The sequence below is a fragment of the Schistocerca cancellata genome, chromosome 8 (assembly GCF_023864275.1).
Source record: "Schistocerca cancellata isolate TAMUIC-IGC-003103 chromosome 8, iqSchCanc2.1, whole genome shotgun sequence".
NCBI classification, from domain to species: Eukaryota; Metazoa; Arthropoda; class Insecta; order Orthoptera; family Acrididae; genus Schistocerca; species Schistocerca cancellata.
Window position 1 is genome coordinate 93,402,789 of NC_064633.1, and position 15,224 is coordinate 93,418,012.

The 15,224-nt window shown below is 42.0% G+C and overlaps 1 protein-coding gene across 1 annotated transcript; it reads left to right on the top strand.

Moving 5' to 3' along the window:
• The first annotated feature begins 616 nt into the window (after positions 1-616).
• LOC126095389 (myogenesis-regulating glycosidase-like) lies at positions 617-10,628 on the top strand. Its single transcript, XM_049910192.1, has 4 exons — positions 617-1,393; positions 4,745-5,179; positions 7,720-7,876; positions 10,432-10,628. Exons 1-4 carry the CDS (start codon positions 617-619, stop codon positions 10,626-10,628), a joined length of 1,566 nt encoding a protein of 521 aa, XP_049766149.1.
• Positions 10,629-15,224: the final 4,596 nt, after the last annotated feature.

Below are 15,224 nucleotides of genomic sequence, written 5' to 3' on the forward strand. Positions count from 1 at the left end.
GTTACCGCAGGCGCGAGGCTGAATGTGTGTTATAGTAAGAGATATGGAAATGACATTGGCAAGTACATATCAGGGGTTAACAGCTACTCGGTGCATGCTAGAGAATACGTGTAGCTTGTCGAACGTTTGAACAACAATGGTATAGTGGAATGTCAGTAGAGGTTACTGTAGTCGTGGCGTTACCTGTACATAAAACGCTAACGTAGACCTCTAAATCCATAACAAGAATTAAAATTCAACCATTTGTGGGATATAGCGCGCTACATGTTTCTGGTGTTCAATTATTGAAGGTTTTCAGTTCCCTTTATGGCAATGATAAATTTGTATTCTAGTGTACTTCAGTGTTTCATAATAGCTCTCTTTTATTATATTTATAACTACAGCAAATTCACTCACAGGAGATAATTACTTGCGTGTTTTAGGCGGCCAGGAGGTGGAGCTGGGATACATCGAAGTTCCCGGAGACGAGCTGCCTCCAGCTCCGCGCCACGAGAGACGTCTGGATGAGGAGTCCTTCGACTTTGGAAGCTCCAGGGTCGTCTTGCGGCGCCAAGACAGGGCGGGCCGTTGTTTTGAAGGCCGGCTGACGATTGACGTTCCGACCGCGCCCATCAGAATGTGTCAGCGCCACCTTTCGAGTCACATCTACGGAGGTATCGAATCGACCTACCAGACGTGGCCAACGGAGCAGAACGTGTACGACCACTATGCATACGTCACCAACAAGAGAGACCACGCCGCCATCGCTGCGCGCTACTGGCTCTTCTCTGACGGCAGAGCCATCCGCGTTCATGCAAACAGTCCTCTCTTCATAGAGCAGAACACCGACGCGACCCTCAACAAACTGTGCTTCATTGCCGAGAACGAGTCTCCCTACCCAGAGGAGCGAACCGCCAACGTGCTGCAGTTCGAGCTGTGTTCGTACGAGGACCCGAGACAGGCGCACGAGCACGTCGTCCAGACGTACATGGGCAAGCCCGACGCGATCCCAGACGAACGCATGGCAACATATCCCATCTGGACAGTGACGCCTCCAGAAGACAACGTGAGGGACAGGGTCGCTAACATAATCGAGCACGGATTCGACTACAGCGTTATCGAAATATCTGACAAATGGGAAACCTGCTACGGCAGTATGACCGTCGACACGGCCAAGTTCCCCGACATGCGTGCGCTCACGGATGACCTCCACGCGCTAGGGTTCTCCGTCGCGTTGTGGATGCACCCATTTATAAACGAAAATTGCGAGCCGTATTTCTCTGAGGCGCTGGCCAACGGGTACCTCGTGCAGAACAGCACTGGCAGCACGACCACCCGCTGGTGGAGGGGATATGGCGGCGTTGTCGACTTCACCAACCCAGACGCAGCAGCTTGGTGGACGGACAAACTTTCGGTGAGTAGCTTCGCCAGCGAATCTAGTATGTATGTGATAGGAATCAGCAACAAAGTGTGCCTCTACTTAAATACAATTAATCGCTTGCAGAGCTTTTCGTGGTTCCTGTAACCCATGTAAGAGAAAAATAATATTTATCTTTGACTGTTCAGAAGGAATTAGAAGTACGTTCTGTAAAACGCTTAGAGAAATTCTGTCCTGCAAACGAACATCTACTGAGAATACATGTTTTTGAAAAGACTAGGTAGCCGATATGGATATATCGTATGATGAGTAATTAGAATATCTTCCATGGAATGTACGCCGCAGGCATGCAGTAATTTTGTCTGTAGCTCATCAAGGTCGTAACTTCACTCAAGAGCATAATATAAAAGCAGAACACTTGGGACATTTGTCAATCAAGATTATGTTGGTAGGCTTTTCATTCACTTTCCTAGATATATTTTTCATCAGTTCATTAATCGTATAATCAATCCGACTATAAATTTAATTATATGCAGCACTTGGTGCAGAATAAATTAGCTGGGAGCATCAAATCGAATTTTCCTTTTAAATCCATTTCTGCTGTTTCTCTGAAATTATATTTTTTAGCTTAACTTGTCATTGTACTTTTCGTCATTTCGAATACGCACTCTCGGTCTTTTTCAAAGAGATGTGTGAATCAGGTACCTGCTGTATCTCACAGAAATGAGAACTTAGAGACTGTTTGAATGCATTCTGATAAAAAAATTGAAGGTGATTTACAGAAAGGAATCTATGTTAGAGACCACCTGGGTGGTCTAAAACCTGAAGCTGGTTGCGAATAAACTATATCATCCATTTAACGAAATCTGTGACACGTTGTTTTCCATTGTTCTCGTTTGTACAAGCATCTGGTCATAACAATATGACTCCCTTGCGTAGTCCGTTAGTAGAAAATTCTTTGTTATTATTTTTAAGTCATCAGTCCTTTGACTGGTTTGATGCGGCCCCTCCGCGAATTCTTCACCTGTGGCAACTTTTTCATCACAGAGTAAAAGTCTTTAACCTACGTTCTCAATTATTTGTTGGATGTATTCCAATCTCTGCTTTCCCCTACAGTTTTTTTTCCCTACAACCCGTCCCCCCCTCCCACCCACCCCTGGAGCAATGAAAGTTATTCTCTGATATCATAACACCTGTCCTATCACCCTTTCCCTTTTTCTTATTAGTATTTACCTTTCTTCGCCGATTCCGCGGAGAACCTCTTCATACATTATCTTACAGTTCACCTAATTTTCAGCACGTTCCTACCGCAAAACATATCACTCATCGATTCTCTTTTTCTCCTGTCTTTGTACAGTCCACGATTCACTATCATACTGTGCTGTGCTTCGTACGTACATTCGACGTATCTGGTCCTCAAGTTGAGGCCTACCTTTGATAGTAAGAAACTTCTTTTAAGAAAGAATGACCTCTTTGCTCGTGCTAATTTGCTTTTTACGACTTCCTTACTTCTTCTGTCAAATTTTACTTTGTCTCCATGGTTGTAGAATTATTAACTTTTCTACTTCGTGGTCACCAATTTCTATGCTAAGGTTTCCTTTAATCTCAATTCCGCCATTGCTCTTTACTTCTGTCTTTCATCTATTTGCACTCAGTCCATAGTGTGTACTCATTAGACTGTAAATTCTAGTTTACTTGTTACGTAATTCTCCGCAGCATTCACAGAGGATAACAATGTCATCAGCGAATCTTTTCACTGATATCTTTTCACCCTAAATTTTAATCCCACTCTTGAAGCTTTGTTTTATTTTCGTCATTATTTCCTCGATGTACTGATTGCATGATACGGGCGAAGGATCGCATACCTGTCTTCAACCCTTCATAATTGGAGCACTTCGTTCAGCACTCCCTTTCGTATCGTTCCCTCCTGGTTTTGTTACATACTTATTAACAGCCCTCTTTCCAACAGCTTACTTTTACTGTTTTCAGTATTTCGAACACCAAGCACAATTTTATACTGTGGATGCCTTTGTCTAGTTCCAAAAATCTTACGAAAGCTTCTTCAGTTTTCGTAAACCTTAATCCACTACCCAGTGCAACGTATGAAGTTACTCCCACGTGTACCATTTCAGAAAGACAAACTGATTTATCTAAACGGTCCTCAGATTCCTTTACCTCTCTTCTGTGTATTGTTCTTCTCAGGAACTTGGTTGCATGAGATTCGAAGACGTTTATGGGATTTTAGAAATTCCAAAGGAATGTTGTCTATGCCCTCAGTCTTTTTTGATCACCAGTCTTCTGAAGGTCTGTTAAACTCTAATAGCGGAATGTGTGAGCCTTCCATGTCAACTCCCGTTTGTTCTTCTGTCGCGTCATCGGACATTTACTCCTACCTTCAACATACTCTTTCCACATATCCATTCTTACCTCTTCGTTTAACAGTAGGATTCCATTTTCGGTCTGACAGTTGACGCCTTTGATTTTCATTGAAAAAAAAAAAGATTTTCACTTTTCTATATCACTCTCTCTGGTGACCATTCCTTTTTCGATTTCTTCACGTTTTCCTACAAACCATGTTACCTTGGCTTTAGTACACTTCCTAGATTTTTCTTTCTTAATTGCGATATTTCTATCTCAAACTGAGCATTTTTCAACTTCCTTCTTCCGCCGATCAACTGAAATTTTTTCGTGTGTTACCCACAGTTCCTTCGCAGTTGCCATACTAGTAGATACACTACTGTATTCGATTGGTGTGAGTGCCCTTTTCAGAGATTTCCGTACCTCTTCAAGCGAACTGCCCGCTGTTGTGTTCAGTATTGCAGTAACTGCAGCCTTAGAGAGCATTGGACGCTTCTCATCATTCTTCGGTGCCCAACTTCATTTCGCATTGATTTTTCTGGAGAATCTTTTAAACTTTAGCCTGCTCTCCATCAGTACAAGATTGTGGCCCGAGACTGTACCTGCTTGTGGCTACGCCTCACCATCCAACAACTGATTTCGGACTCTCTCTCTGACTACGATGTCCATTCCAAATATAGGCGCGTCTCCCTCCATTGCAACTTATAGCTCCTCACCTTCGAATTTTGAACAATGTATTCGTAATTAGTAATTAACCTTTACTGCACAGCTTAGTTTGCCTTTCTGCCGTCCTATTTCAATTACCAATCCTATATTCTTCAGGAACTCTCTCTTTTATTTCTTCCCCTACTACCGCATTCCAATATCCTATGATGATTACATCATCATATCTCCTTACATAATTTATCAACCGTCCGGTATCCTTCCATATTTTCTCCATCTCTGTCCCCTGTTCTGACGTCGCCTTGTATACTCTGTAGAGAACATCATCTCTCACGGTACGCCACAACATTCTCAATCTCTTTCCAGGCACTTCGCAATGAGACAGGGATAGACACGTTCAGGTTCGACTACGGCGAGTCCAGCTACCTGCCGCAGCCGGCGGAGATCACGCCGGTGGAGAAGAACCCGGTGGTCATCTCGGACGAGTACTCGAGGGCGGGCGCCCAGTTCGGGCCCATGGTGACGCTGCGCTCCGGCGTCGAGAGCCAGCAATTGCCGAACTTCTTCCTCATGGACGTCGTCGACACCGCGTGGAGCGGCCAGAACGGCCTCAAGACGCTGGTGCCCAAACTGCTGCAGCTCAGCATGGTCGGCTACCCCTTCGTGATGCCGGAGCAGGTGGGCGGCGCCGAGAACCACGGCGGCTACCCCACCTACGACCTGTACATCCGCTGGCTGCAGGCCACCACCTTCATGCCGGCTATCAGGTTCCACGTCAAGCCCTGGGACTTCGACAACGAGGTGAGTTGAGCGCCTATTTTGTGATATGTGTCGCTCTTTATTTATATGAGCCACGTGTGAGGTAAATGTCGCATCACAGCGTTGATATGGTACGTGACGCACAAAAAATTTCACATTAAGAAAAAAAAAAAGACACGTATTTCGAAAAGAAATCTTAATCTACATGTAGAGCTACACTGTACGGTCAGATGTTTTCGAGTGAATGGAGAAAAATTAAAAAACGTCCACCTGAGCAGGGTTTGAAGTTCCAACGGTAGCGACCGGCCGCCGTGTCATCTTCAGCCCAAATGCGTCACTGGACGCGGATATGGAGGGGCATGTCGACAGCACGCCGCTCTCACTGTCGTATGTCAGCTTACGAGACCGGAGCCGCTACTTCTCAGTTAAGTAGCTCCTGATTTTGCCTCACAAGGGCTGAGTACACCCCTCTTGCCAATAGCGCTCGGCAAACCGGATGGTCACCCATCCAGGTGCTAGCGGAGCCCGACAGCGCTTAACTTCGGTGATCTGACGGGAAGCGGTGTTACAACTGCTTTTCCAGCTACCAATGGGGTAAAATAACACAGAGGTCATTTAGCACTTGCACTTAAATATTTTTTCCTCCATCAGTTAATGTTGTCGTATATGTAGTTATTTTCAAACGAAAACGGTTTCTGTGATACGCGTCACAATATTTTCTTGGTTTCACCGGTACGCACCCACGAAATAGTGAAGACAATAGTTTACTACCCCATGAATAAATACAGAACGAGCGATGCGTTTGCAATGAAACAACACCACCTGTCGAACAGGCATGCGTTAGACGGCACAGTATTCTGATATGGTAATGTCAATGTCATGGCCTAAAGAATTCATATTGTGATCAAAGACTGAAATAATAGGCATTTGTCACTGTCAGGGTTATCAGATGGTTCAAAATGGTTCAAATGGCTCTGAGCACTATGGGACTTAACTTCTAAGGTCATCAGTCCCCTAGAACATAGAACTACTTAAACCTAACTAACCTAAGGACATCACACACATCCATGCCCGAGGCAGGATTCGAACCTGCGACCGTAGCGGCCGCGCGGTTCCAGACTGTAGCGCCTTTAACCGCTTGGCGACCACGGCCGGCAGGGTTATCAGAGTCTGCAACTTGGCAACGATTGTGGTATTAGTAGCAATAGTCATTCTTGTTGTTTCATTAGCCTGTTTATTCTTTTATTCGTGCAGGTTGCCACAATATTTACTTTTTTCCCCTGGAGCAAATGCATTAAAAGTTCATCAAATAACTACTACTTAAGGACAGCATGTTAAAGCACATCCAACATTACAGTCGTGTGGACAAAAAGATTGTTTATTATTAATATTCTAAACCTAATTCAGGGCTGAGAATTCTGTCTTCAACCAGTTCATCCACTTGGTTTAGCCGTATCGAAATCCTAATATAAGGCATTTTCTTTTCAACCACTGCAATCAATATAGCGCGTTTGTGTCTTGTACGTTGCGAAAAGACAACAAAAACAATCAACATTAAATTATGAGCAAAGAAAGTACGTGATATTTTATCTCGAACCATAGCTGACAAGATTGCTGACCCCCCTTTGGTGCAGAAAATTCGTCGCTGAAAAGTTAGTGCGAGAGATTCACAGAAATGATAAGGAACCTATGCTGAGATACGCGTCGAGACATATGACGTATGATTCGTGTCGCAAGAGACCTACGCTAAAATTCCCAGAACCTAAATTCTACTATGCTTTTTCTCCAATATATATATATATATATATATATATATATATATATATATATATATATATATATATATATATATAGTGTGCGTACTGTAAGACCTTCGGTACACACACTATCAGATTATTTGACTTGTCGCTCTAGCGAATTAGGCGAGTGTTAGCAATATGTCTCGTAGTCTTATCGTGGCGTGTTTATCTTCTGCCGTTAGGTCAGACGATAGAAATGCCACTTGCACGCTTAGAGTAGCAGATTGACGGTGACCAACTTTAAACAGAACTTGATTATTCACACACATTTATTAAAACAATAAAAAGCATAAAAATAACTTAACTTGGTTCTGGATGCTATTTACAATTGACAATCTGAAGTTCCTTTGGTCTTGGTACGTTAATCTTATTCTCACATAACTCTGATACTTGACAAAGTGTCTATTCATTTCTTTTCATGGCTATGTACAGGAATATGATAATCCTATTAGGCACAGACTGAAACTTGACTATACATTAATGCAGACTAATGCAGACTGACTAATCGGAGGTCTGTACACTCGTTATAATACCTCGAGCGTTCAGGTATCACTGCGCGAGTGTGATCCGCAAGGAGAAAAGGTTCTACGTTAGCAGCAATCTCATTGGCTGCGTGACATATTAATACGCCGATCGGCCGAAGCAGAATTTGGTCCGTCTTTATGGCAGCGCCATCTTGTAAAGCGGAGACGGATATATCCTGAGAGAGCTATTTACTCATCCCTGAACACTATAAAGAGTTTCGATTGAGCTGTGACGCTGTAACTGCTGCCCTCGTTGCAGACCCTGGACATCTGCCGCAACCTGACGCAGCTGCACGCTCAGTACGGACCGCTGATCGTCGAGCTGATGAAGAAGGCTGCCGAGGACGGCACCCCCGTCAACAGGCCCGTCTGGTGGGTCGACCCAACGGACGCCACCGCTCTCACCATCGACTCAGGTATGACCTTCCACATTCCTATGTATTCAGTTATTAGGCACACTCTTTCGTATTTCGCCATTTTCAGTGTATATTCCAGTTTCGATTGTCTTAGTCACGATTTGTCTTACCACTGGGCATCAACCTAAGCTCCTTGCAAAAACCAACACGTTACTGAGACAACCTAAAATTTGAAGAGATGTGGACGACACATGACAACTCCAGACATTCTAGGTAAACACGGCAGACGTCACTCGTCACATAGGTCCAAAGCGAACACAGATCATAAGTTCTCGGAGACGCCACGTAACTATTGACAGCTTTCTCTGTGGAGACATTTTAGGAGAATTTAAAAGTTTCACCACTACTCAAGATACAGTACAACACCGGGGGCCATCCCTCAGGTTCCCGCGAGGGGACCTGGTGCTCAGGCTGACGTAACACTTCGTGGCCCAGTGCGGTATTAGACTATCAAGTCAATTTCTTCGAGATGATCTTTGCTTTAAAAGCAATGCACCATGGAAGAGCAGCTATTTTTAATATTTAAATTCACTATGTCCTTAAGAACTGGAAATCCCGTACTTAACCAGGAATTAAATTAGATAAATGCAACGATCTAACCGAATCACTATTCACAGATGATACAAGCAAGTCAAGATGACTTCCACTTAGTAACACATCCGCTAAGCCGAAAATATAAGGAATACAACCTTAAATTTTTATTACATTAAAAGAAAGTTATGACCTTTCAAGCTACATACTCAGTACAGTGAACATCGCAGTTAACAACAAAATAATTATACAGGGTTATCTTTAAAATATCTGACATGCGGTAGAAACTCTAATCATGGTAAAGATTTAGACGAAAAGGCGCACAACTTTCACGTCATTTGTGGAATAATAAATAAGGTATTTAACTAAAAACCCGGAAACATACAAAAATTACGTTTTATAATAGTGTGGTGATAGTATTACTCTATGAATTTTATGCATAATGGATGCAGTTGCACTCTACGTCTGTTCCGTTATAGGGAGTAGAATAATAAAAGCTACCAGTCAAAACAGAAAGTTATTTTATTCAATACACCACCAGTTTCGGGCTTGATCCTATTTTCAGGTTGTCAACTTTCAATTTCATGTTTCCATGCTGCATATAACGAGATGACTGTTCAAATAAAAGACAAACAATACGGTAGTGAAAATACAGACATAACTGAAAGAAGTGGAAGTTCCTAAGCGACATGAGTTTTAAAATATAAAAGTAATTACCTGTAACTGGACTATCCGTCTCGTTTCCACATTACATTCGCTACATTTTTTTACAAAAATATTTCGATTTTTTACACATTAGCTGGATATTACTCACTATAGTAATTATTGGACTCGCATGAAATGATTATGATATAGCAGATATCAATGACTTCGGAAGTACATGTAATTCAACATCTAACGTGTTCACGTAGAAAACAGTGGTTATTGTTAAAGAGGTTGGAGCTAATAAGTTCCGAGGTGTTACATATACGGACAAATAGCCAATATCACAACAAATCAGATGTTTACAAACTTCCATGTGACAATTGCCCACAGTTCCACAAAGGCTAAACAAGAAGAAGTTTCACTTTAAGGTACTGGGAACACATATATGGCACCTAGCTAAATAACTTTGATAAATCCACTTTTGCAGCACATCTGAACGAACATGGACACTTAGTTTCAATCATTTAAGACAACCTGAAGATATTACACACTGTGAACAAAGGAAAGAAAATGAATCCCCTTGAAGAGCTCGATATTTACATCCATAGTTCCACTCATACCTCATTCTCAATGAACAAGTAGGCAAGCAAGTCATTTCCACTTGTCTTTAAAGAAACAACTGATAATAATAACAATAAATTGGCAATGGCTACAAAATTATATAGTTTGCCAGAAACCTTCCCATATATTCCAAATGACAGTGTCGTTCCATAATCACATAAATTGATTTTCGCAATCTGTAGTATGTCTTATATTTTTGTGTATGTAACGTCTCTGAATTTCTTAAAATGGCATAACACAGACGTACCAGCAGTTGTAAAAAAGTTATGTGTAAAAAATTGAGATAATTTAGCAAAAATGTTTTAGTGGTATGTGGAAAGGGTATGGATAGTATTATAATATTATAATATTTTGCAACACATCTCGCTTAGCATCTTCCAATCATTTCAGTGGGGTCTACTTAGTCATTATCTTATAATTTGTTCTTATACTGCGATCCTCAGCATTAAAAACGGAACACGTAACTGGATGTAAACAACCTGAAGATGTGCGCAAGCCTGAAACTGAGTGTACAGTAAATAAAATCACCCTCTATTGTGTCTGGGAGCGGCTGTTACTCTACACCCGATACCATTATTGTAGTATGGAAACATGTTTTGAATAAATAAACGGAAACTAGACAGCTAAAATACACGCATCAGATATGAGATTCTTGAGGAGAGTAAATGGCCGCGCAACAAAAGATTCTATACAGCATGTTTACATGAGATAACCGGGATGGCCTGTGTGGTGACGGTGTGTGTTTTCCCTGTGCACAGAGTACATGCTGGGCGACGACGTGCTGGTGGCGCCGGTGGTGTCTCACAAGGCGGTCAGCCGCGACATCTACCTGCCGGAGGGCAGGTGGCGCGACGAGGTGGACCCCGAGCACCCCGTCATACAGGGACCCACCTGGCTGCACGGCTACGCCGCCCCCCTCGACACGCTGCCCTACTTCACCAGGGCCAGCGCCTAGCTCGCACTGGCTGAATGTGGGGGCAGTTTGTATGACTGCTGGTTCAAACTTATGTCACTGCAGCGGTGGACCTCTGTTAACATGAACGTGTATGGCACCTGCTGGTAATAAACGTTTGGTTGACACAACTCGAGCAGCTTATTCACAAAATGTACCCTTGCAACCCTGTTTCACGCTTCCACTAGGTCCAAGTTGGTGGTGTGTTGTATTCGTTACATATTGTGCTTGCATATAATTGTTGTTCTTGAGACTACGAGAGCCTGCTGAAAAATGAAATAAAAAGGTGACTAAAATTTTTTCATCTTCATTCATCACTTCTAAATATTTATTTATTTATTTTTATTTTATTAACTGGTTTTGAGCATCACCCATACAAACAGCCTCAAACCAAAAAAAAGCAACCATCCGTTATGCTGTCACTGTAGTATGTTTGACTTTTTGTTGGAGGCACAACCTCTAGTCTGCTTGCATCGCTTCATCGCTATCAAAGTGAAGTCCTCGGAGGTGTCCTTTAAGTTTTGGAAATAGGTGAATTCGGATGGCGCCAAGTCGGGAATGTATGCAGGATGATCGATGACAGCAAACCCACGGCATCAGATTGTTTGCGGAGGTCACAGTTCTCGTTTATGGCTTGCAATTGTCATGCTGAAGGAGGGGAACTCCACGTGTAGACCAACAACTCTAATTCGATTCTCAGTTACAGCTTGTCACTGACATAGTGACTTTACACACAACCATATTACACGCTACAATTCGGAGTCCGTAGGCGGTAGAGGGCTCCAAATATGTAGACACGAAGAACAAGGTTGTGGAATGTTTAGAATGTTTCTTTTATTTGAAAATTTCTGAGAGTTTTCTTCTAAAAAAATCAGAGGCATTTATCTTCAGCACGCCCTCTTAAAATTCATTCACAAATGTCGGGAGGAAGTTCATCCATCAGATGGTAATATCCTTCAAAGTTAGTGTAGAATGAGAAACGAATTACTTGATGGATGAACGTGTGGTAAACAAGGCTATTTGTATCGTGATAGCCGAACGAGGAACTTCGGTTACTTGAAGGGGCTTGAGTTTCCCAATTTAGCATCTGACGGTTTGTTCATTGAATCAAAGACATGTGATTGGCAAACGCTTCTCAGAGAATAATTGACTGTGCAGATGGTGTTGGGAAGTGTGTTGGGTGACTATGAGACTCCCTGTCAACTGGGGTAGCACGTTAGTGTCTTCAGCCGTACTGAGCTTGATTAGAAATAGCGGGTATGACTGTAAGGAAAATAGGCATGACTTACTTATTCAGTTTCGCAAAAAGTAATCCCGACTCCAAGCCATTCACAACAACTCTTTTTATTGGTTTATGAAAATTGCGATGATTATTTCAAAATATAATCTTATAACATAGTCTGTCACGAAAAACACACGCTAGTGATCTTTTATGTTCCCTTTAAATTTGTATTAATGTTCGCCTTAAAAGCCTTTTCTCCACTGAATCAGTTCGGAAAGATATTTTTGCCAAGAGGAACAGTCATTTTTGCATAGTAACAACCTCCTGTTGAAATTACTTTCCTCATATCCGAATGAGTGTCATTTATGTAGGGACACATCTGTCATGACAGCAGGTATATTGTCTGCTAAGAAACGCAACCAACGATCAACACTGAACGACAAGTTGCAGGAAACAAATTAGATGAAAATATCTGTTATTACAGAACCACTTACATTAAAACCAGTTAATGCGATATTAATTAGTAGTTTCCATGAGACATTTCAAAGTTGGTTGGCCTGGACCCCAAAGTTCATTGTTGTTGTCGTGGCCTTCAGTCGAGAGACTGGTATGATGCAGCCCTCGATGCTACTCTATCCTGGCAAGTTTCTTCATCTCCAAGTAACTACTGCACCCTACATTCTTCTGAATATGCTCAGTATATTCATCTCTTGATCTCCCTCTACGGTTTTTACCCTCCACTCTGCCCTACAATACTAAACTGCTGATCCCTTGATGCCTAGGAACATCTCCTACCAGCCGATCCCTTCTTCTAGTCAAGTTGTGCCACAAATTCCTCTTCTCCCCAATTATGTTCAGTACCTCCTCATTAGTTACGCGACCTTCCAATCTAATCTTCAGCATTCTTCTGTAGCACCATATTTCGAAAGCTTCTATTCTCTTCTTGCGCAAACTAGTTATCGTCCATGTTTCACTTCCATACATGGCGACACTCCTTACGAATACTTTTAGAAAAGACTTCCTAACACTTAAATCTTTACTCGATGTTAGCAAATTTCTCTTCTTCAGAAACTCTTTCCTTGCCATTGCTAGTCTACATTTTATATGCTCTCCACTTCGACCATCATCAGTTATTTTGCTCCCAAGTAGCAAAACGCATCTACTACTTTAAGTGTCTCAATTCCAAATCTAATTCCCTCAGTGTCACCTGATTTAATTCGACTACATTCCATTATCCTCATTTTGCTTTTATTGATGTTCATCTCGTATCCTCCTTTCAAGACATTCTCCATTCCGTTCATCTGCTCTTCCAGGTCCTTTGCTGTCTCTGACAGAACTGCAATATCATTGGCAAACCGCAAAGTTTTTTATTTCTTCTCCATGGATTTTAATTCCTTTTCCCAATTTTTCTTATACCACTCAACTCTTATAAGTGCCATCTGGCTTCTGAACAAATTGTATATAGCATTTCGCTTCCTGTATTTGACCCCCGACAACTTCAGAATTTGAAAGAGAGTATTCAAGTGAACAGTATCAAAAGCCTTCTCTAAGTCTACAAATGCTAGAAACTTAGGTTTGCCTTTCCTTAACCTATCTCCTAGCATAAGTTGTAGGGTCAGTATTGCCTCACGTGTTCCAACATTTCTACAGGTCCAAACTGATCCTCTCTGAGGACGACTTCTACCAGTTTTTCCATTCGCGTGAAAACAATATTTTGCAGCAGTGACTTATTAAACTGATAGTTCAGTAATTTTCACACCTGTCAACACCTGCTTTCTTTGGGATTGGAATTATTATATTTTTCTTGGAGTCTGAAGCTATTTCGCCTGTCTCATACATCTTGCTCACCAGATGGTAGAGTTTTGTTAGGGCTGGATCTCCCAAAGCTATCAGTAGTTCTAACGGAATGTTGTCTGCTCCCAGAGCCTTGTTTCGACTTAGGTCTTCCAGTGCTCTGTCAAATGCTCCCATTTTATCTTTATCTACGTCCTCTTCCATTTCCATAACACCACGCTCAAGTACATCGCGCTTGTATAGACCCCTTATATACTCCTTCCACCTTTCTGCTTTCCCTTCTTTGTTGAGAAGTGGTTTTCTGTCTGAGCTCTTGGTATTCATAGGAGTGGTTCTCTTTTCTCCGAAGGTCTCTTTAATTTTCCTGAAGGCAGTATCTATCTTACCCCTAAGGATATATGGCTCTACATCCTATCCAGCCGGGGTGGCCGAGCGGTTCTAGGCGCTACAGTATGGAACCGCGCAACCGTTACGGTTGCAGGTTCGAATCCTGCCTCAGGCATGGATGTGTGTGGTGTCCTTAGGGTAGTTAGGTTTAAGTAGTTCTAAGTTCTAGGGGACTCATGACCTCAGAAGTTAAGTCCCATAGTGCTCAGAGCCCGTTGAACCATCTTTTTCTACATCCTAACATTTGTCCTGTAACCATCCTGGCTTAGGTATTTTGCACGTCCTGTCGATCTCATTTTTGAGACGTTTGTGTTTCTTTTTGCATATGTCATTTACTTTATTTTATATTTTATCGTTTCATGAATCAATATCTCTTCTGTTACCCGAAGATTTCTACAAGTCCTCGTCTTTTTACCTACTTCATCCTCTGCTGCCTTTACAATTTCGTCTCTCAAAGTTACCCATTCTTTTTTTACTGTATTTCTTTCCTCCGTTCTTGCCAATCGTTCTCCAAGGGTCTCTCTGAAACGCAGTTTCTTCAGTTTTAATCTACAGTTCATAACCAATAAATTGTGGTCACAGCCCACATCTGCCCCTGGAAATATCTTACAATTTAAAATGTCTTCCTAAATCTCTGTCTTACTATAACATAATTTATGTGAAACCTTCCAGTGTCTGCAGGCCTCTTCCAAGTATGCAACCTTCTTTCATGATTTTTAAACCAAGTATTAGCTATGATAAGTTATGCTCTGTGCAAAATTCTACCAGGCGGCTTCCTCTTTCATCCCTTACCCCCATTCCATATTCACCTACTACGTTTCCTTCTCTTCCTTTTCCTACTATCGAATTCCAGTCACCCGTGACTATTAAATTTTCGTCTCCCTTCACTATCTGAATAATTTCTTTTATCTCGTCATACATTTCTTCAATCTCTTCGTCGTCTGCAGAGCTAGTTAGTTTATAAATTTGTACTACTGTGGTAGGAGTGGCATTCGTGTCTATCTTGACTACAATGATGCGCTCACTATGTCGTTAGTAGTAACTTACCCGCACTTCTATTTTTTTGTTCATTACGAAACCTACTCTTGCATTACCTCTATTTGAATTTGTATTTATAACCCTGTATCCACCTGACCAGATGTTTTGTTCCTTCTGCCACCGACCTTCACTAATTCCCATCATATCTAACTTTAACC